Raw genomic sequence first — 23,892 nt, 5'->3', positions numbered from 1 at the left:
CTGAGACAGAGTCTCACCCTGTCTCCCAGGTTGGAGTAAAATGGCAGGATCTCAGAGCACTGCAATCTCCGCCTCCTGGGTTCAAGTGATTCTCCTGCCTCAGCCTCCCGAGTAGCTGAGATTACAGTCACATGCCACCATAACCAGCTAATTTTTTTGTATGTTTAGTAGAGATAGATTTTCACCATGTTGGCCAGGCTGGCCTCGAACTCCTGACCTCGTGATCTGTCTGCCTACGCCTCTTAAAGTTCTGGGATTACAGGTGTGAGCCAGTGCACCTGGACTCTTTTCACTCTGTTGATTGTGTCCTTTGTTGCACAAAAGTTTTTAATATTCATGTAGTCTCACTTGTCTGTTTTTGCTTTTATTGCCTGTGCTTTTAGTGTCATATCCAACAAATCATTGTCAAGTTCAATGTCATGAGGCTTTCCCTATATGTTTTCTTATAGGAATTTAATAAATTTAGGTTTTATGTTTAGCTCATTAACATATTTTGAGTTAATATTTGTATACGGTGTAAAACAAAAGCCCAACTTCATTATTTTGCATGTAGATATTCAGTGTTTTCAACACCACTTGTTGAAGAGACCGTTTTTCCCCACTGAGTACTCTTGGTATCCTTGTCAAAATCATTTGACGACAAGCATAAAACTTAAATTTATGGGCCATGTATTCTATTCAAGTGACCTGTTTGTCTGTCTTATGCCAGTACCACACTGCTTTGATTATCATAGATTTGTAATATGTTTTGAAATCAGAAAATGTGAGTCCTCCAACTTTGTTCTTTTTCAAAATTGTTTTGATTATTCAGAGTCCTTTGATATTCCAAATGAATTTCAGGATACATTTTTCAGTTTTTTCAAAAGATCCCATAAGCATTTTGAAAAGGATTGCATTGACTTTGTAGGTCACTTTGGATATTATGAACAATTTAACATTATTAAGTTATTCAATCCATAAACACAGAATATCTTTCATTTATTAGTGTCCACATTAATTTCATTCAGCAATATTTTATGGTTTTCAGCATACAAGCTGTTTATCTCCTTGGTTAGGTTTATTCCTAAGCTTTTTATTGTTTTGAATGAAATTGTAAATAGAATTGTTTTCTTAATTTCCTTTTTGGATTGCTCTTTGTTCATGTATAGAAATGCAACTGATTTCTGTGTGTTGGTTTTGTACCTTGCAACTCTGCTTAATTCATTTCTTAGTTCTAACAGATTTTATTGTGTATGGACTCATTAGAGTTTTCTATGTGTACAATTTTGTCCTCTGTAAACAGAGATTATTTTACTTCTTTTTTCCAATATGGATGCCTTTTATTTATTTTTCTTGTTTAATTGCTCTGGCTGGAATTTTCAGCACTATGTTGAATAGAAGTAGTGAGAGTGGGCATCTTTGCCTTGTTTCTGGTATTAGAGAAAAAGCTTTTAGTCTTTTATCATTGTGTATGATGTTATCTGTGGGCTCTTTATAAATGGTCTTAATTGTGTTCATGGAGTCGCCTTCTCTTCCCATTTAGTTAAGTGTTTGAACTTGAAACAGTGTTGAATCATGCCAAATTATGTTTCTCCATTGATTGAGACAGTCATGATTTTTGTCCTTTATACTGTTAATGTGGTGTGTTACATTGATTTTTTTTTCATGTATTTATTTATTTATTAATTTTTGAGACAGGGTCTCACTCTGTCACCCAGGCTGGAGTGGAATGGTGGGATCTTGACTCACTACAGCCTCAACCTCCTGAGCTCAAGCAATCCTCCCACCCCAGGCTCCCGAGTAACTGGGACAACAAGCATGTGCCCCTACACCTGGCTAGTTTTTTGTAGAGGTGGCGTTTTGTCATGTTGCCCAGGCTGGTATTGAACTCTTGAGCTCAAGCAATCCACCCACCTTGGCCTCGCAAAGTGCTGGGATCACAGGTGTGAGCCATCACAGCCATATGTTGATTTTCATATGTTAAACTATTCTTGCATTGCTGGAGTAAATCCCATTTGGTTATCATGTATGGCTTTTTAACGTGCTGTTGGATTTGGTTTTCTAGTATTTTGTTGAGGATTTTTGCATTCACATTCATCAGAGATATTGGTCTGTAGTTTTCATTGCCCTGGTATAAGGATCTAAGAAACATTCCCTCCTCTTTTACTCTGTGAAGGAGTTTCAGGAAAATTGGTGTTAATTCTTTTGTAAATGTTGAGCAGAATTCTCCAGTGAAGCCACCTGGGATTTCTTTTTAGGGAGATTTTTGATTACTAATTCAATTTCCATTCCAGTTATTGAGCTTTTCAGATAGTTTACACCCTCATGATTCAGTCTTGCTAGGTTGCGTGCTTCTCGGAATTTGGACATTTCTCTTAGGTTATCCAGTTTGTTGGCATGCAGTACAGACTCACAGCATTCTCATGGTCCTTTTTATTTCTGTGATATCAATTGTAATACCTCTTTAATCATTTCTGATTTTATTTTCATCTTCTCTTTTTTCTTTGATCTAGCCAAGGGTTTACCAATTTTGTTGGTTTTTTTGTCCATTATTTTTAGTTTTAATTTTGTTTATCTCTGCTCTAATCTTTATTATTCCCCTTCTGCTAAATCTGAGTTTAGTTTGTTCTTGTTTTTGGTTTCTTAAGCTGTAAAGTTAGGTCACTGATTGAAATCTTTCTTCTTTTTTAGCTTGTGCATTTACAACTATAAAATTTCCTCAGCATTGCTTTTGCTGCATCCCACAAGTTTTGATATGTTGTGTTTTCACTCTCATTTGTCACAATGTATTTCCTAATTTCCATTGTGACTGATTTCGTGACCCCATTGGTTATTTAAGGGTTGTTTAATTTCTAAATATTTGAGGATTTTTTTAGTTTCTCTTGTGTTAGTGACTTCTAGTTCACTATATGGTGATTGGAAAAGATCCTTTTTATGATATCAATGTTTTTGACTTTGTTAAGATGTGATTTGTGACCTAACATGTGATGTATCCTGGAGAATGTTCCATGTGCACTTGAAAAGAATGTATACCCTGGTGCTGTTGGTTGCAATGCTCCATATATATCTGTTGGGTCCAATTGCTTTATAGTGTTGTTCGAGTCTTCTATTTCCTTACTAATCTTCTGTCTGGTTCTTCTGTCAACTATTAAATGTAACTTGTTAAAGTCTTCTACTACATTGTGGTCCTGTGTTTTTCTCCCTTCAATTCTTTCAGAGCTTGATTTATCTATTTAGGAGCTCTTAGGTTTAGTGTGTAAATATTCATAATTGTAATATATTTATGGTGAATTGAACGTTTTTCATTATATGATGTCCTTCTTTGTCTCCTGAAAGGTGATTTTTGTTTTTGTTTTGTTTTTGAGACGGAGTCTTGCTCTGTCTCCCAGACTGGAGTGCAGTGGTGCAATCTTGGCTCACTGTAACCTCCGCCTCCACGTTCAAGCAATTCTCCTGCCTCAGCCTCCTGAGTAGCTGGGACTACAGGCACACACCTGTATTTTTTTGTATTTTAGTAGATACGGGGTTTCACCATGCTTCTCAGGCTGATCTCAAACTCCTGAGCACAGGCAATCCTCCTGCCTTGGCCTCCCAAAGTGCTAGGATTATAGGCATGAACCACCACGCCTGGCCTGTCTCCTGTAAGCTTTTAATTTCAAGTCTATTTGTTTGATATTAGAGCCACTTTTGCTCTATTTTGGTTATTATTTGCCTGGAATATGGCTTTCCATTTTTTCACTTTTAACCTATATATATCTTGATATTAAGACTCATTTTGTAATTTTCTTAATTGCCTTTTTGAACAAAAATAAAATACTTCACAAATTTACACGTTATCCTTGTTCAAGGGCCACACTACTCTTCTGTCTTGTTCCAACTTTATGTACTGCTGAAGAAAGCTCTGTCAAATATTTTTGCATGTCTTGTGACTTTTTTGTCCCTCATTTTCTCTGATTTTCTTTGTATTATACTGATTTTTTTGTATTGATATACTTTGATTCTTTTTTTCATCTTCATTTTTCCTGTATTCTACAGACATTTTTTGTGGTCACCATTGCAATTATGTAAAGCATCTTAAAGTTATAATAGTCTAATTTAAACTGTTAACTTCAATCACAAACATTGTACTACTTTGCAGCTTTGCCCCCCAAAACTTTATTGATGTCACCGTTACATATTTACATATTATATACCAGTTAACATGCAATTGTACGTATTTGTTGCACAGTTTTATCATTTAAAATCTATGCACCAAAATTAAGAGTACAGGTTACTCTATTTGCCCATGAATTTACCTTTGGACTCTTCTTTTTGATCAAGTCTGCTATTTAACCCCTCTAATAAACTTTTCAGTTCAGTTACTGTATTTTTCACTTAATAATTTCTGCTTAGTTCTTTGTTATATTGTTATATATATATATGTATATATATATATTAGACAGAGTCTTGCTCCATCACCAGGTGCCAGGCTGGAGTGCAGTGGCACCATCTCGGCTCACTGCAACCTCTGCCTCCTGGGTTGAAGCAATTTCTCCTGCCTCAGCCTCCCAAGTAGCTGGGACTACAGGTGCGCACCACCACCATGCCCAGCTAATTTTTATATTTTTACTAGAGATGAGGTTTCACCATGTTAGCCACGATGGTCTTGATCTCTTGACCTTGTGATCTGCTTGCCTTGGCCTCCCAAAGCGCTGGGATTACAGGCGTGAGCCACCGCGCCCGGCTGTTTTATATATTTTAAATAACTTCAACCTGTTGATGCATCATTTTTCTTATTTCCTTTAGCTGTCTATCTGTGCCCTTTTTAGGTCATTGAATATCTTTATGACAATTTAAAAAATTCTTTGTCAAGCAGCTCATAGGCCTGTGTTGCTTTACTTTTAGGATAGGTTTTATTTTGGTCCTTTGAGTGGGCCATGTTTCTCTGCTTCTTTGTATGCCTTGCGATATATATTCTTTTTTCTGAGTTTTGGTCCTTTGAAAACCACCTCTCCTAGCTTTACCAGTCAACCCAGTTTGAGGTTCTGGGACCTTCGATGCTGTTAGGCATGTAGCTCATGTAAAGAGACCAGCAGGCAGGCTTCGTGTGGGCAATGAGGCCGCTTTATTTCACACTTGGGTGTAAGCGGGCCAAGTCCGAGAAAGAAGTTAGGCAAAGTGGGTAGGAAAGGGGGCTGGTTATATAGGTTGGGGCAAATGATCAGTTAAAGGTGGTCATCTATCTTGGGTAGGGGAAGGGCGTGACGGGACGCATGGTCTCAAAAGTAGGGGTCATTCATTACAAACGGGCGTGATCATAAGGGCGGGGGGTATCGGTTGCAAGCAGAGGGGAGGATGCGGTAAATGACATAGTTACGGGGGCGGGGGGGTGTGGGGAGAGTCTTGAGAAAACCAACGTCCAGGGGGAAATTTTCGCAAGACTGAGCAGGAGCAATGGTTGCAGGTTGCAGGAGGAGAGCAATTAGTTGATGCAGGAACAAGTTGTTTCACTTCTTTCTGTGGCCACCTGGTTACTTGTGGTCACTTCAGGCTTCCTGGCTCCTGGGACCATCCAGACGTGTACATGCGGGTCACCAAGGCTGTAACGGCCAGGTTTGGACAGGGAGGCCTGACAGAAACACTTGCTCATGTCTTACTTTTCTTGGTGTTGTCCTATAAAACTGCATCTCTAACATACGGCTTGCCTTTGCTTTCAGTGCCTTCCACACTCTGCTACCAGTTCCATCAGCACTGAGTCAGGCACGACAGAAACCAGTCCTTCAGACAAGCCACAGCAATAGCTCCATGGTCCACTTTGTTGTTTCCATCAGAAGAGAGGATCCCCTCTATGGGGTGTTTCCCCCCAGTTGCTTCACAGTATAATGCATAGGCGAGAGGCATGAATGAGCATGCTAAACGTCACAAATTTTTTCTAATTTTTTGGGTGGGTGGTGTATCCTTTCTTGGTTTTACAATGGGCTGGTGCTTGGGCTTCTCCGGTAGTCTCTAGAGTTGCCACAGCCATGGCCCTGCGGGGAAGGAGGTCCTGTCGTTTCCTATTCTGCTCTCTTGCTAATGCCATCCCTTCCTTTTTTCATTTTTTAAGCCCGAAGTAGATTCCCTTATCTCATGATTGACACTTGCTGACTTTTGTATCTTTACCTTCTTGGACAAAATTATCCACTTAATCACTTCTTTTTGTGGCCACCTTCTGGCCTCTTTTGTGGCTCTTCGTTTTCAACAGATCCATTGATTTTATTTTACTGTATTTTCCTGCCCACCCCAGTGCCCACTGCTAACCTGGAAAAGTTCAATGTCAAAAATAGGTAATCTAGTCAAATACTTGTCCTTAATGTTGCTTGAGCTACTCAATATTACCTCTACTATTACTACATTATAAATCTTAGGATTACATATAATCATTCATTCTTTGAATTTTTTAGCTTTCATATTATATGGTGTGTGTATGCGTGTGTGTGTGTGTGTGTGTGTGTGTGTGTGTGTGTGTTTTGTCAATCCTCTCTCTCTCACTATTTATATTTTCTAGTGATAAGATATTCTTAAATTCTGATATGCTTTGCTGTAAAGTATAATTTGCATAATTAGATCATCGAATGGATTCATTAGCATAAATAGAAAAAATTATAGGTGTGAATTTTCATGAGGGTTTTATATATGTGTGTATATCTACATATAGAGAGATAGAACATATATGTTTATAGGAATGTATATGTTCTTATATATTATTTAAGAATTATAATATATTTCATATGTCTTATGTATAATATATACTATATTATATATAAGAATATATAAAATATATCATATATAAGAATATATTATACATAAAATATGTATATGAAATATATATTTATGTATTATACATCTATAATATCTATGATATACATATATAAAATACACACATTAATAATTGTATAACAAGGATCTGTTGTGACAGAAGAAAATTGTGCAGGTGACTGGTTTTTGCTCAACATACTCTGTAAAAAGCAAAATGATCCATCAATAGGTTTCATGCTATGTATGGACAAGTGAAGACTTTTTTGGTTGACAGTTTCTAGCTAGTTTATACTTTTGCACCATGTAGGCTTTTGCAAGTATCTGTTTGAAAAGAACACCTCCCCTCAAAGCAGTTATTTTTGATATGCCATTGTAGATTCCTAGTAGTCACCGTCATGCTTCAGAACTTGAAGTTATACTTGAGTGCACTAAATCACTAAACCACGATCTTAATCCTCTATTACACTATTGGACTTCTATTTACTCTACTGACCTTTCTAAAATATGCCTACACCTTTCATTTACTTGATGCATGTTTCTTTAAATATGGTCCATGAACCACCTGAAATAATTTTTAGCATATTCTCCATCCAAGCTAACTGTACCTTGGGAAGAAAAAGGGGTTTATGTGACAAGAATCTGCATTATTAACAAGTTTTCAATTTATTCTTATATATACTATAGTCTGAGATCTTTATATGCACTTAAGCTTTATATTCTAAAGGTTGAGAAGAATCCTATAAATATATCAAATTATTCCACTCATATGACCCACGATACCCTTTCATAATTGTGGCAGACTCTGTGCATCCTAAAAATTTAGATAAGGTGTATGGCAGAACCAAATACCCTAGCACCAATAAAATGACTGTTAGTTATCAAATAATTAGTTGAAGAACATTTTAATTGAAACACTAGAGCGCAAATTGTGAAACTGACACACACATCTCACTTCATCAGTGATCTTTAAGAAATAAGTGTGTGCCCTCGTGACTGACACGTAATGAAAATTTTCTTCGATAAACACTTCCTGTCTTCTGAGTTCAAAGCCAGAAGACTGTTTGCATTGTCAAGTAATTTGGGCACTTGGTATAATTCTGCTCCAATAATAGAAAATGACTTTTAGGAAATCTCAGATTTTGCTGTTTTATTATTATTTTTTTTTTGTATTTCGTTTTTTAATTGTACTTTAGGTTCTGGGGTACATGTGCAGATCATGCAGGATTGTTGCATAAGTACACACATGGCAACGTGGTTTGCTGCTTCCATCCCCCTGGCACCTACATCTCATTTCTCCCCATCCATATTTTCCCTCCCCGACCTCCCCACCTGCCCTCTGCTGTCCCTCCCTTGCCCTCCCCCCACAACAGACCCCAGTGTGTGATGCTCCCCTCCCTGTGTCCCTGTGTTCTCATTGTTCAGCATCCACCTATGAGTGAGAACATGGGGTGGAAGTGTAAACTAGTTCAACCATTGTTGAATACAGTGTTTGATTTTCTGTTCTTGTGTCAGTTTGCTGAGAATTATGGTTTCCAGATTCATCCATGTCCCTACAAAGGACACAAACTCATCGTTTCTTATTGCTGCATAGTATTACATGGTGTATATGTGCCACATTTTCCTTGTCCAATCTATCATCAATGGGCATTCGGGTTGGTTCCAGGTCTTTGCTATTGTAAACAGTGCTGCTATGAACATACGTGTGCATGTGTCCTTATAATAGAATAATTTATAATCCTTTGGGTATATACCCAGTAATGGGATTGCTGGGTCAAATGGTATTTCTATTTCTAGGTCCTTGAGGAAGCGCCACATTGTCTTCCACAATGGTTGAACTAGTTTACACTCCCACCAACAGAGTAAAAGTGTTCCTTTTTCTCCACATCCTTTCCAGCATCTGTTGTCTCCAGATTTTTTAATGATCGCCATTCTAACTGGTATGAGGTGGTATCTTAATGTGATTTTGATTTGCATTTCTGTAATAATCAGTGAAGATGAGCATGTTTTCATATATTTGTTGGCCTTATATATGTCTTCTTTTGAAAAGTGTGTATTCATATCCTTCTCCCACTTTTGGATGTTTTTTTTTTCTTGTAAATCTATTTTAGTTATTTGTAGATTCTGGATATTAGCCCTTTGTCAGATGGGTAGACTGCAAAACATTTTTCCTATTCTGTTGGTTGCTGGTTCACTCTAATGATTGTTTCTTTTGCTGTACAGCAGCTCTGGAGTTTAATTAGATCCCATTTGTCTATTTCGGCTTTTGTTGCTAATGCTTTTTTGTGTTTTAGTCATGAAGTCCTAGCCTATGCTTATGTCCTGAATGGCTTTGCTTAGGTTTTCTTCTAGGGTTTTTATGGTGTTAGGCCTTATGTTTAAGTCTTTAATCCACCTGGAGTTAATTTTAATGTAAGGTGTCAGGAAGGGGTCCAGTTTCTGCTTTCTGCACACTGCTAGCCAGTTTTCCCAACACCATTTATTAAACAGGGAGCTGTTTCCCCATTGCTTGTTTTTGTCAGGTTTGTCAAAGATCAGATGATTGTAGATGTGTGGCATTGCCTCCAAGGCCTCTGTTCTGTTCCATTGGTCTATATCTCTGTTTTGGTACCAGTACCATGCTGTTTTGATTACTGTAGCTTTGTATTATAGTTTGAAATCAGGTAGCGTGATGCTTCCGGCTTTGTTCTTTTTGCTTAGGATTGTCTTGGCTATGCAGGCTCTCTTTTGGTTCCATATGAAGTTTAAGGTATTTTTTTTTTCCAGTTCTGTGAAGAAGGTCATTGGTAGCTTGATGGGGATAGTGTTGAATCTATAGATTGCTTTGGGCAGTATGGCCATTTTCACATTGATTCTTCCTGACCATGATCATGGAATGTTTCTCCATTTGTTTATGTCTTCTTTTATTTCTTTGAGCAGTGGTTTGTAGTTCTCCTTGAAGAGGTCCTTTACATCATTAATTGTATTCCTAGGTATTTTATTCTCTTTGTAGCAATTGTGAATGGGAGTTCACTCATGATTTGGCTCTCTGTTAGTCTATTATTGGTGTGTAGAAATGCTTCTGATTTCTGCACATTGATTTTGTATCCTGAGACTTTGCTGAAGTTGCTTATCAGTTTAAGGAGATTATGGGCTCAGATGATAGGGTCTTCTAAATATACAATCATGTCATCTGCAAATAGAGACAATTTGACTTCCTCTTGTCCTAATTGAATACTCCTTTTTTTTTCTTTGCCTGATTTCTCTGGCTAGAACTTCCAATACTGTTTTGAATAGGAGTGGTGACAGAGGGCATCCTTGTCTAGTGCCGGATTTCAAAGGGAATGCTTCCAGCTTTTGCCCATTCAGTATGATATGGGCTGTAGGTTTGTCATAAATAGTTTTTATTATTTTGAGATATGTTCCTTCAATATCTAGTTTATTGAGAGTTTTTAGCATAAAGGGCTGTTGAATTTTGTCAAAGACCTTCTCTGCATCTATTGAGATAATCATGTGGGTTTTGTCTTTGGTTCTGTTTATGTGATGGATTACATTTATAGACTTGCGTATGTTGAACCAGCCTTGCATCCCTGGAATGAAGCCTACTTGATCGTGATGGATAAGCTTTTTGATGTGCTGTTGCAATCAGTTTGCCAGTATTTTATTGAAGATTTTCACATCTATGTTCACCATGGATATCAGCCTGAAGTTTTCTTCTTTTGTTGAGTCTCTGCCGAGTTATGGTATCAGGATGATGTTGGTCTCATAAAATAATTTGGGAAGGATTCCCTCTTTTTGGATTGTTTGGAATAGTTTCAGAAGGAAAGGTACCAGCTCATTTCTGTAAGTCTGGTAGAATTCAGCTGTAAGCCTGTCTGGACCTGGACTTTTTTCGGTTGGTAGGCTATTAATTGCTGCCTCAACTTCAGCCCTTGTTACTGGTCTGTTCAAGGTTTCAGCTTCTTCCTGGTTTAGGCTTGGGAGGGTGCAAGTCCTTTTTGTTGATGTTGAAGCTATTTCTTTCTGCTTCTTAGCTTTCCTTCTAACAGTCTGGCTCCTCTGCTGCAGGACCGCTGGATGTCCTTTCCAGACCCTGCTCACCTGGGGACTGCCTGCGGGGGCTGCAGAACAGCAAGAGTTGCCGCAGGTTTCTTCCTCTGCTATCACCGTCACAGAAGGGTACCCGCCAGATGTTGGAATTTATCCATTTCTTCCAGGTTTACTGGTTTATATGCTTAGAGTTGTTTGTAGTAGTCTCTGATTGTAATTTGTATTTCTGTAGAGTCAGTGGTGATATCTCCTTTATCTTTTTTTATTGCATCTATTTGATTCTTCTTCCTTTTCTTTTTTTATTAATCTGGCTAGTGGTCTATTTTTTTGATCTTTTCAAAAAAACCAGCTCCTGGATTTATGGATTTTTTGAAGGATTTTTTTGTCTCTATCTCCTGAAATTCTGCTGTGATCTTAGTTTTTTCTTGTCTTCTGCTAGCTTTTGAGCTTTTTTGATCTTGCTCCTCTAACTCTTTCAATTTTGATGATAGGGTGTCAATTTTAGATCTTTCCTCGCTGCTTTGGTGGGCATTGATTGCTATAAATTTTCTTCTAGACACTGCTTTAAATATGCCCTAGAGATTTGGTATGTTGTGTCTTCGTTCTTGTTGGTTTCGAAGAACGTCTTTATTTCTGCCTTCATTTCATTGTTTATCCAGTTGACATTCAGGAGCCAGTTGTTCAGTTTCCATGAGGTTGTACGGTTCTGAGTTAGTTTCTTAATTCTGAGTTCTAATTTGGTTGCACTGTGGTCTAAGAGACTATTTGTTATGATTTCTGTTCTTTTGCATTTGCTGAGGAGTGACTTACTTCAAATTATATGATCAATTTTAGAGTAGGTGTCATGCGGTGCTGAGAGGAATGTAAATTCTGTGGATTTAGGGTGGAGATTTCTGTAGATATCTGTTAGGTTCGCTTGGTCCAGATCTGAGTTCAAGTCCTGGATTCTGTCTCATTGATCTGTCTAATATTGACAGTGGTGTGTTAAACTCTCCCACTATTATTGTGTGGGAGTCTAAGTCTCTTTGTAGGTCATTAAGAACTTTCTTTATGAACCTGGGTGCTCCTGTATTGGGTGCGCATATATTTAGGATCGTCAGCTCTTGATGCATTGATCCTTTTACCATTATGTAATGCCCTTCTTTGTCTCTTTTCATCTTGTGGGTTTAAAGTTCATTTTATCAGAGACTAGGATTTCAGCTCTTGCTTTTTTTTTTGCTCTCCATTTGCTTGATAAATCTTCCTCCATCCCTTTATTTTTAGATTATGTGTATCCTTGCATGTGAGATGGGTTTCCTGAATATAGCACACTGATGGTTTTTGACTTTTTATCCAATTTGCCAGTCTGTGTCTTTTGATTGGGGCATTTAGTCCATTTACATTTAAGGTTAATATCGTTATGTGTGAATTTGAACCTGCCATTTTGATGCTAGCTGGTTGTTTTGCCCATTAGTTAACACATTTTCCTTATTGTGTAGATGGTCTTTACCATTTGGTGCATTTTTGGAGCAGCTGGTACTGGTTGTTTCTTTCCTTGTTTTTTTTTGTTTGTTTTTGTTTTTTGTTTTTTGTTTTTTTGGGACTGAGTTTCACTCTTGTTACCCAGGCTAGAGTGCAACGGCACAATCTCGGCTCACCGCAACCTCCGCCTCCTGGGTTCAAGCAATTCTCCTGCCTCAGCCTCTAGAGTGGCTGGGACTACAGGCATGCACCACCATGCCCAACTAATTTTTGTATTTTTAGTAGAGACGGGCTTTCACCATGTTGACCAGAATGGTCTTGATCTCTTGACCTCGTGATCCACCTGCCTTAGCCTCCCAAAGTGCTGGGATTATAGGCATGAGCCACCACACCTGGCCCCCATTCCTTGTTTAGTGCTTCTTTCAGGAGCTCTTGTAAGGCAGGCCTGGTGGTGACAAAATTTCTCAGCAATTGCTTGTCCATAAAGGATTTTCTTTCTCCTTCACTCATGAAGCTTAGTTTGGCTGAATATGAGATTCTAGGTTGAAAGTTCTTTTCTTTAAGGATGTTGAATATTGGTCCCCCACTCTCTCCTGGCTTGTAGAGTTTCTGCCAAGACATCCGCTGTGAGTCTGATGGGCTTCCCTTTGTGGGTAATCCGACCTTTCTCTCTTGCTGCCCTTAGCATTTTTTTCCTTCATTTCAACCCTGGTGAATCTGATGATTATGTGTCTTGGGGTTGCTCTTCTTGAGGAATATCTTTGTGGTGTTCTCTGTATTTCCTGGACTTGAATGGTGGCCTGCCTTGCTAGGTTGGGGAAGTACTCCTGGATAATATCCTGAAGAGTGTTTTCCAGCTTGAACTCATTCTCTCTGTCACATTCAGGTACACCTATCAAACCTAGATCAGGTCTTTTCACATAATCCCATATTTCTTTGAGGCTTTGTTCATTTCTTTTCACTCTTTTTTCTCTATTCTTGCTTTCTCATTTTATTTCATTGAGTTGATCTTCAGTCTCTGATATCCTTTCTTTTGCTTGGTCAGTTCAGTTATTGAAACTTGTATATGCTTCGTAAAGTTCTTGTGCTGCATTTTTCAGCTCCATCAAGTCGTTTATATTCTTCTCTAAGCTGTTTATCCTAGTTAGCATCTCATCTAACCTTTTTTCTAGGTTCTTAGTTTCTTTGCATTGGGTTAAACATGGTTACACATGTTCTTTTAGCTCTGAGAAGTTTGTTATTACCCACCTTTGGAAGCCTGTGTCTGTCGACTCATCCGATTCATTCTCCATTCATCTTTGATCCCTAGCTGGTGAGGAGCTGTGATCCCTTGGAGGAGGAGAGGTGTTCTGGTTTCTTCCTCCTTTTTGCACTGGTGTCTTCCCATCTTAGTCGTTTTAGATACCTGTGGTCTTTGTAGTTGGTGACTTTTGGATGGGGTCTCTGAGTGGATGTCCTTTTTGTTGATGTTGAAGCTATTTCTTTCTGCTTCTTAGTTTTCCTTCTAACAGTCTGGCTCCTCTGCTGCAGGACTGCTGGAGGTCCACTCCAGAACCTCCTCACCGGGGATTGCCCACAGGGGCTACAGAACAGCAAGGGTTGCCACGGGTTTCTTCCTCTGCTATCATCCACCCAGAAGGGTACCCACCAGATGTTGGCTTGATCTTCCCTTCATGAGGTGTCTCTTTGGGTATACGGGGGCCAGGGAGCTGCTTGAGGAGGCAGTCTGTCCCTTATAGGAGCTCAAGTGCTGGGAACTTCACTGTTCTGTGCAGAGCTGCTGGGCAGGTACCTTTCAGTCTGCTGCAGCTGAACTCATTCCCCAGATGCTCTATCCCAGGAAGGTCGGCTTTATTTATAAATCCCTCTTGTGCTGCTGCCTTTTTTTATAGATGCCCTGCCCCACACGGAGTAGTCTCGTTACAGTCTGCCAGCAGAGGTGTTGCTGAGCTACCACAGGCTCTGCTCTGCTGCTTTGTGAACTGCCTCAGTCTCAGAGGACTGCCTCGGTAGTGGGGTACACCCATCCCTGCACTGAGCTGGATGGTCCTGGGTTCAGCTGCGCTTGCTGCAAAACCAGAGCATTTCAGATTGCTTGTTTTGTGGGGGTGGTACCCGCTCAGCCAGATCCCCTGGCTCCCTGTCTTAGCCCCCTCCCTTTCAGTTGAACAGGTGGCTCTGTCACCCAGGCATTCCGAGAGCCAGCCAAAAGCGCAGCCCAGACTTGTGTGAGTTTCTGAGTGCCGACATGGCACCGGCTGAAACTGCCGTGCAGAAAACTCATGGCGCTTTTTCAGCCCAGGAATCTCCTGGTCTGTGGGCAGTGAAAACTTGTTTGGAAATGTGGTGAGCACTCACCCTCTGCGCTGCTCTCACTGGGAACTGCACTCCACAGCTGTTCCTATTTGGCCATCTTGGATCCCTCCTGTTTTTTTTTTTTAACCTGTATTGTGAGAATGTTAGACTTGGAGGCACCTAAGATCTTGCTCTAAGTTTCTACACCTGAAAATCTTTGAAAGAGATAAAAATTCCATATACTCCACTTCCTGTAACTCTGGCAGTTTCCAAATACTTTTAGTCATGTGGAAATGCTATCATATCCAAGAGCGCCTTTAAAGCTAAGCTAAGGGTAGGCCGTTGATCTTTAGCACACTGCTTTTTCTGTTGTTTTATTCAGGGGGCTTTCTCAAGATTTATGTTCCCGTTTTTTACATTTCACAACTTTCTTTGGAGCACAGGTATTTCAGGAAGATTTTAGAGCTTTTGAATAGCATTATGGACTTTTTTTGCATTAATTTTTACTTTTACAAAATTGCATCAAATATTATTTATGTTAATGACTGAGTTTTATGGGGCCCTTAATTGGAACTCTAGGTGATTGCCTCATTTGCTTCGCTCTGGTTCTGGCCCTGAGAGGGGAACACAGAAGGGATGGCTGGAAAAACGAGAACAAACGAGCCTCCCGGAATTTTGTCAAGCAACAGGCCAATTAATTAAGGAAAGTAGATGTTACATAGCTAGGTACAATGAACGTGCAGTAAGTGGATTGTCTCAGTAATTTAGAGAGAAACCCCCCAATAGAAGCGTAGGTAGGTGGGGACAAAAGAGAGACAACAAAGTACTACAAGTAGAGCACTTCCTTTTTCAGATTTTGCCTCACGGAATTGAGAGTTTGTTCTTATACACAAGTCTAATGCCCCCTTCCTCTTCTGCAATGGACCAGGTGGTGTATGCTGATTTAAACTTACCCAGGGACTCAGGCCCAGAAAGTTCTTCACCTTCATCTCTTCCTCGGGGTAAGTGGCTTTACTTTTCCTTTTGGCATTTGTGTATCTTCCAGAATTAGATTTTTCTCTTACATTTATGGCTTTAAATCACTGCTTTAAAGATGATCAGCAGTTTTATATTAATAGGTGTTGTATGACTTGCCTGTAGGTAATGACAACTTTGAAAAATAATTGTAAGCCTCATACGTTTCTTTTTTTTCCCATTGAGTTTGCATGAAAGGCAAACATCACTTCTCTTACTGAGTCTTGGTTAAAAGACTTGGAAGAAACAATAGTTTAGGCTACCCTGGGCACACTGCCTATGGGTTACCCTGCTCCATAAGGATTAGTATTAGAAAAGAAAAAAAGAAAGAAAAGAAAAGAAGGAAGGAAGGAAGGAAAGAAAGAAAAGAAAAAGAAAGAAAGAAAGAAAGAGAGAGAGAGGAAGGGAGGGAGAGAGAAAGAAAGAAGGAAAGAAAGAAAGAAAGAAAGAAAGAAAGAAAAGAAGAAAGGAAGGGAGGGAGAGAAAGGAGGAGAGCGGGGAGGAGAGAGAGGAAAGAGAAAGAAAGAAAGGGAGGGAGGAAGGGAGGGAGAGGAAGAAAGAAAGAGAGAAATAAAGAAAGAAAGGAGAGGGAGGAAGGAAGGAATGAAGGGAGGAAAGAAAAAACATTTTACATGTATGAAATAAGGAATATTTAAGACACATTGCAAACTTGCTGTGATAGTGACCTACATTATTCTAAATTCCTCTACAAAATATCAACACTGTGATTAAGTCCCAGTGCATTTTCATCCATAATATTCCTTTCAGAATACAAAGTATAGGCCAGTTGTAGTGGCTTATGCCTGTAATCCCAGCACTTTGCTAGGCTGAGGCATGTGGTTCCCTTGAGTCCAGGAGTTCAAGACCAACCTGGGCAATGTGGCAAAACCTGGTCTCTACAAACAATGAGAAAAAAAAATAGCCAAGTGTGGTGGCACATGCCTGTGGTCCCAGCAACTTGGGAGGCTGAGATGGGAGGATTGCTTCAGCTCAAGAGATCAAGGCTGCAGTGAGCTGTAGCTGTGCCACTGCAGTCCAGCCTGGGTGACACAGCAAGGCTCTGTCTCAAAGTAATAATAATAATCATGTAGGCTTAATGAGTAACATTCTCTCTCAAGAGAGGAAAACTCTCTGGAAAAAAAAAACATATTAAAGATGAAAGATTTGAACATTATTACTGCCTGATAGTTTCTAGTTTAAAAAGTGTCGCAGCTTAGAAGGAGATAAGCCACAAGATACTCGAGCGTATCAGTAATGAGCCTACTTCGAATTTGTGGAAACTGGCACTTTCCTAGGTCTCTGAAGAGTTAGGATTCTGAGTGAAAGAAGCAGGAACACCAGTATGAGGTGATACATGATGGATAGCATGGCCTGGGGATGGATGAGCAGAGACTAGACACTGAGGCAGAAAATAAGCATGAAATTATTATGACACATTATTCTTTTCTGACATCTAACTGAATTTACTGTCTTTGATAATAGTACAATCGTTTACCATTCCGATATTCATTGCATATCATGCCAAGCATCTGACTTGTACTGTCTTAAGACCGTTTAAGTTTTAAACTATTGAATTCTCAAGGTTTTAGAGAATAAAGTCTTAAGAGCCATCAATTAAGTTTCACTATAATCTTCATGTAAGCGTAGAGGAAATTGGAGTGTTCTAATAACTTAAGGAGGATTTGGTTGAGCAAACATTTTTAAAGAAAAGAGTATAAGTCTTTCTTTTCAACTCTCTTCAGATCTAGCAAATGGTGGGGGGTGGGCATTGTCAGAAAATGAATATAGAGAAAAATAATGAGACTTTTCCTAAATGTTGCTATGATCTCAAACCAATGGATGCAGAAAATTTTTCTACTTGGATTGTAATAATTATCCTATAAAATGCTATTCTGAAAGTAAACTTTAAAAAAAAGCAGAAAAAAGCCAGAGCAAAAAACGTGACTATATAGAACACTAGTCTGATATTAAAGAATTGTAAAACCACGACGGGACTCCGTTAAACGGTGCAGGCTGCGGTCACTCTGTAGCATGGTGATTGTATCTAAGGCAGTCAGCAGAACCAGAAAGAGACGTGTGAGTGATAACCGCCTATCTTGCTGTTGGCCAAATGGCCACAGGTTTGGTCTGTTAGAGGAGTGGATAAGGTGTTTGCAAAAATGCCTCTAGAGTTTATTCATTTGTTTAAAAATAAGCACCTACTCTGTGCCAGGCAGGCTGTGAACACAGCAGTGAACAAAAGAGAAAAAATTCTTTTCCTTCATAGAGTTTATAGAACAATGGAGGCAAACAATCAACAAAATAAACAAATAACTGAGTTGGTACAAAAGATGAGATGGTGTTAGTGTTATTGAGAAGAATTTGAAAATAGGATTTAGCTTTGGGGGAGGGTAGCATATCAAACAGAATCATCCAGGAAGGCCTTCCTGAGAAGACGACTGAGTTCAAAACCTGACAGAAGTAAGGGACAAAGCCATAAGCTCCTGAGAGAGGCGCCTTCTAGGAAGGTGACCAACAAGTGCAAAAACCTCAAAATGAAAACATGCCTGTGACATTGCAGGAGGCGTATGCCTGCAAAGCGTGCGCATGGAGGCCACGGGGGAGGGGGCAGTGAAGCAGTGGGGGCCGGCTTGAATAGGGATGCACGAGCCATTCTACACACTCAGATTTGCCTGACAGAAAGCCATTGGAAGGTTTAGAACAGTGAACTGAGATGATTTAACATACTTTTAAAAACCCAAATGCAGAATTGCCCTGGGTAGGTATTTCTAGATAACTAACGTCCGCCTGACCTCTGTAGTGATTTATTATAACTTCATTAATTCTAATCTCATGCGGTGTCACAGAAACACAGTACAGGACTGCATTCCTCCCAGACAAAGAACACTCCACTCAATTCCTTAGATTTTAGCATCAATGAATAACAATTTTTAAAAGTCACCAAGTTGCCTTTTAACTATAGTTTAAAAAAGAAAAAACTTTTTAGAAAAAAAGAACTGCTGTTCATTGAACAGTTACCGTGTTCCAGACATGGTATCCAGCATTTACAAGAATTGTTTCATATAAGCCTCTCTAAAATATCACAACACAGATATTCCACATTTTACAGGTGAGGAAATCTGTGGATTATGAAGGTTGAACATGTTTTCCAAAATAGTATGTTGACACTCAGATTTGCTAGTTTGGAAAGTTCTTAAGGTTAGACTTTAGTAATGAAAATTACTAAATCAATTTTAGTAATAGAATTACTAAATTCTATTACTAAATTTAGTAATAGAATTAACTTTAGTAATAGAATTAACACAATTAAAATAGTGACTATACAGAGCTTTCTTAACTTGGCAAACAGAGTTTCAAGGAAGAAAAGGGTGAGGAAGAGAAGACAGAAAGGTGAAATAATGTACGTATGTAAAACTGGAAGAAAAGACACCCCGGTGCTGTCTTGGGCTCATTGACTGCATTTAGCCATTGTTGTATCACACTAGCTCTCATTAGAAGTTCTAGGCCAATGTTACCAAGCTTGGTTTAGTCACATTCAGGTGTATGCCTGGGACCTTGGAGTCTCTACTAGGTATTCACTCTTCCCTCCCAGCTCCACTGATGCAGCATGTCCTAAATAGACCAGATGATAATTCATGTGTCACAACCCCGACTCCAATGTATCATGTTTCCTCCCATAATCTTTGATCACATCTAACTCAATCTCCTCAGGGCTGTTCTAGAGACAGCTAATTCACTTCTATAAGTGTCAGCATCCTAATGTGAGAGATTGTATTATCAGGTCGGCAAACTGGACTGCACAACTTAATCGTCAAGGGTAACGTACCAGAAAAAGCAGAAATGGCTTTTATAGCCATCCTGGAGCAAAGAAACAGATTCATTATATAGTAATTGATTTGATTACAGAGAAAAGCAGAGATATCTGACACTTTGTATATGTAATGTTGTAGACATAAGTACACATTATGTTATATTAGTTATAATATTGAAAATGATATGCAGTCGAAAAGCCTTCTTCCTTGAATGCCATACATTTGACCCACCTTGGAGATGATCGTTCTAGACAACAGAAAACCAGAGGATTCCATGTTCCAGATCAGAATTTCTGTGTATCACCAGCACCTAACACGGTGCTTGGCACAAAGTACAGCCTCAAAAAGTATCTCGACTAAATGAAGGTCTTCCTTCTGGGACAAAATGCTTTGACTTACTTCCTACATTAAGACATGTACTTCATTTTTGTATGGCACTTGACAATTTTCAAAACGTCTCTGTTATTTAATTCTTATACCAATCCTTTGTATACACACATGCATAAGTGTTCCTATTTTATCAATGAGCAAACTCTGTTGGATCTGAGAGCCCATCTTGCAGGAGTGTCCTTTTAGAATGGCTGATAGAGGTTGTTTCCTGCTCCCAGCCCCCAAGCTGAATCTAATTGTCCCTATGTTATCTCAAGTACATTTTTGTACCAGATGTACTCAACTGAGTTAACTGAGTTTTTGTTTTTAACTTCTCAGATGTCTGTCAGGGTTCACCTTGGCACCAATTTGCCCTGAAACTTAGCTGTGCTGGGATTATTCTTCTTGCCTTGGTTGTTACTGGGTTGAGTGTTTCAGGTAAGTGAGGTACCATCATTTGTTTAATGATAGCTACTCTACTTCCATCATGTGTATTAGAGCATCTCCACAGAATTTGGCCACCTCAAACTTAGTGAAAGATCAATGAAAAAAAAAAAAAATGAAAAAAAAAAAAGATCAATGAATAAAAAATCATGAAAGAAGGCTTCGAACAGTCAGTCCGTATCCACTTCGGATACCAGCCTTTCATATTTGTCTTCTTAATTGCCCTGAGAGTCATCACGGGGTATTATACATGTGCTCCAAGAACGTTTTAGAAATATGACAAGTGTGACCAAAGATGATAACAAAGAAAAGAAAAGTTTCCAGTTATTTATGGTTCATCATGTGCCTACTACCATTCCAGATTGCAGCAGATGGTCCCTCTCCTGGAACAGGAACAATTAGACTCACTTTGAAGATGATAAAGTTTGGGTGACACTGTAGGCAATTTAAGAGCTTAAGTAATGCCCTTAGACTGACTTATCTGTCAATCTAATGCCTGTGTGAGTCCACCTGTTTTGTTTTTTCTTATTTGTTTCTGTATGCTTCCTGTAGGTCAGATCTTTTTTTTTTTTTAACCACATTGCTATTATCTTTATCTTTTATCCACATTCAAGCTGGTTGAGATTCTTTTGTTTCCCGAAGTGACAAATGTAATATATCCACCTTACCACGCATTTCAGCATTTAACCCTCTTAATGACGTTTCCTTATGTACTAGTGACATCGTTAATACGGAAATCATCAATAGAAAAATGCAGTGTGGACATTCAACAGAACATGAGTAAAACAACAGGTAATTGTGTGGTTTGAATTTCCTAAGAATAACAATTAATATTTTGTAGATACCATGTGTTACCTTAGGTACAATTCACAACAGTCCATATGTTAAGTTATCCTTATCATTCTGCTTTTCTGTGTTAGAAAACTGAGCCATAAAAACACTCAACAACTTGCTGAGGGTCACATAAGCACCAAGTGATGAGGCTGGGAATGATATGTAAGTGGTCTGACTTCTGAGCCTAAGGTCTTAACCAGCAGGGCACGCTGCCTCATGAGGAGCTCTCTGGGATATTCCATTGTTGATAGGAAAATATGTGAAATATTTGATTATTTTAGTGAGCTTTAAGTTTGGTCTGAAGTTAAATGATAGAACTCAAAACATAGAGTGAATTCTTTACTGTTATTATATTTCCTCATCATGTGGCCACATTAGTCTTGTTCCAGCATGTATTAATAAAAACACAGGTGACTGTTGAGTGACTGTAGTGGAATGTGAGCTGTGTGCACATTCTCACAGAAGTTTTAAGAAACCCTGAAAGTCCTTCTGGAAAATTCTATCCAACAGATCACAGTAGGTAGGTAAATACATCATTTAGCAATCAGAAATGTTCTTATCTCTCATGAATTTAGTGAAAATTATTATGATTTGCTGTGCATTCTGTGCATCATTTAAAGTCAGCACTTTTTACATTAGTTTTATACTGTTGCCCATGTAGTGGAATAGGCACTGGTGATGAGTTTAGAACAATGCATCTGACGGGATGGAGTTGAACAAGTTATTCTGTCTCTCACTGTCTTAAAATGTAAGATGTGGCAGTATAAATTATTCTGATGGTATCTTCCTAGTTTAATATTTTATGATTCCATTTATGCTCAAGATAACTGGTCACTAATTCCCAATTCTTGGTACCAGATGAACAGTAGATTTCAAAAACCTCAACTTTATATAACAAATTCATAGTTCTCACAGTGATAATCAAAGACTTTGAGCATTTTTTTGGGGGGGTGGGGGATGAAGTCTCAATCTGTTGCCCAGGCTGGAGTGCAGTGGCACGATCTTGGCTCACTGCAACCTTCACCTCCCAGGTTCAAGTGATTCTTTTGCCTCAGCCTCCCGAGTAGCTGGGATTATAGACACCAGCCATCACATCCAGCTCATTTTTGTTTTCAGTAGAGATGGAGTTTTACTGTGTTGGCCAGGCTGGGACTTTGAGCATTTATAATGACGTGTGTATGATTGGTTGTGGTTTGTCAGAGACAGGTTAGAAATATAACATTTATTTCTTATTTCTGTTTTTTACTTTAGAGAGACTGAGTCTCTTAAACTGCCCAATATCTTGGAAGAAAGTCGGAGAGAAATGTTTGTTACTTTCTGACACTGTCAACCCTTGGAATAACAGTCTAGCTGACTGTTCCACAAAAGAATCCCGTTTGCTGCTTATTCAAGATAAGGAAGAATTGGTAAATCATGAAACAAAATACCTTAATAAAACTTAGCACTTTCTTTACACCATACTAATAGGTCTGTGCCTTAGCCCAGAGGTTTTATGCAATGGAAGTGAAGACTCTGACTTCCCAATTTGAATGACTTGTAAGCAAATAATTGAATGTAAGGTGATGAATACAGTAATATAAATAAAAATATAGAGAGAAATATCACAAAGAAGAAATAATGCTGACGAGTTAGGAAAGACTTCAGAGATGGGGTGATGCTTGAACTAGGTTTTAGGGGACCAAACTAGGAATAGATAAGCAGACTTCATATTCTTCTATTCCATTTGTAGAGACTCACACAGAAGCTGATACATGACAAAGCCATTCCATTTTGGATTGGATTAAACTTTTCGTTACCAGAGAAGAAATGGAAGTGGATAAATGACTCTTTTTTAAATTCTGATGAGTGAGTATTAGATGAGCTCATTTTAATATTCAATTTATATCAGGTTTACACTGCAAGGTGGTAACACTGAAGATTGAGTTTTGTAGTTTTAATTTGGTTTAACAACTCTCCAGAGGTTCAGAATAGGGTAAGAAGGTGGATGATCTCAAAGTTGTTTGGAAATTTCTATATATGAAAAGATATCAGCTCTTTATAAGAAAATACATTTTTATCTGCAATGGAGTTTTAGGGGACAGGAAATAGACTAATTTATTTGGAAGGGGCAAATTAAATTAAAAATAATGTCCAGCTGGAGGCCATTGGCACACAGAATGTCTTAAGTAGTGTTTTTCAAACTGTGGGAAAATAGACCTTAGTGGGTAATAAGACCAATGTAGTGGGTCACCGCTGACATTAAAAGAAAGAAAAGATAGTAAATATCAGAGTGCAGACCGGGACACCCACACTGTGACAAATATTGCAGTATATTTGAACCACTGCTGTGAAAGGGAGAGGTGTTTGAGAGGATGTGACAAAAACATATATAAGCCACAAAAGAGCTACTTGCTGTTTTCTCTTCAATGTCACATTCTTTTTTCTTGTGTAAGACAGTCAAAATAACCATCAATGTAGCTTGAGGGTTGATGCAACACAAGTAAATTTCATATTTTAGCAGAATTTGTGGTTAATTTTGCAGAAAAGGGCAAGGTATTTTCTTTCCTCACAAGCAAAAGTGTGTAGGCTTTCAACCATATTTCGGTAAAGAACTTTTAATTTTTCAGAAAAGATAACACAGAGAGTTGTATTTAATGAGTCTATAAATGATTTAGTCAAATTGGCAGAATTTACACTTAAAATGTGTTTTCTGTCAGTCAAAAAACGAGGTTAAAATACAAAACATAAAATGTTTGTTTATCTAAAGTATACTAATAATTTATGAGGTATGTAAAGTATTAAACACTGAAAGAAATGTTGGCTGAATTAGCAAATTTTGACATTATATGAGCCACATTCCAAAATATTTTATAAAGTGTAAGATTTTTTTTTTTTTTTTTTT

The 23,892-nt window shown here is 38.6% G+C and overlaps 2 protein-coding genes and 1 pseudogene across 3 annotated transcripts in view; 1 reads left to right on the top strand and 2 right to left on the bottom strand.

The window, feature by feature from the left end:
- LOC108298449 (C-type lectin domain family 2 member E-like) overlaps positions 1 to 23,892 on the bottom strand; it is a 60,440-nt gene that overhangs the window by 32,632 nt on the left and 3,916 nt on the right. The window lies entirely within an intron of this gene.
- On the bottom strand, positions 3,782 to 3,879 carry LOC119469893 (annotated as a pseudogene).
- KLRB1 (killer cell lectin like receptor B1) overlaps positions 14,670 to 23,892 on the top strand; it is an 11,935-nt gene continuing 2,712 nt past the window's right edge. Inside the window, exons 1-5 of one of the 2 annotated variants that reach the window (XM_017521127.2) lie at positions 14,670 to 15,539; positions 20,073 to 20,171; positions 20,895 to 20,969; positions 22,263 to 22,417; positions 22,741 to 22,856. In XM_017521127.2, the coding sequence (XP_017376616.1) occupies positions 15,437 to 15,539; positions 20,073 to 20,171; positions 20,895 to 20,969; positions 22,263 to 22,417; positions 22,741 to 22,856 (548 nt within the window). In that variant the 5' untranslated portion in view covers positions 14,670 to 15,436. The remainder of the gene's footprint in view (positions 15,540 to 20,072; positions 20,172 to 20,894; positions 20,970 to 22,262; positions 22,418 to 22,740; positions 22,857 to 23,892) is intronic. The other variant, XM_017521126.2, reaches the window with a different exon arrangement.

This window comes from Cebus imitator, unplaced genomic scaffold (assembly GCF_001604975.1).
Source record: "Cebus imitator isolate Cc_AM_T3 unplaced genomic scaffold, Cebus_imitator-1.0 Scaffold963, whole genome shotgun sequence".
Lineage (NCBI taxonomy): Eukaryota > Metazoa > Chordata > Mammalia > Primates > Cebidae > Cebus > Cebus imitator.
This window is presented reverse-complemented; position numbering and strand designations above follow the sequence as displayed.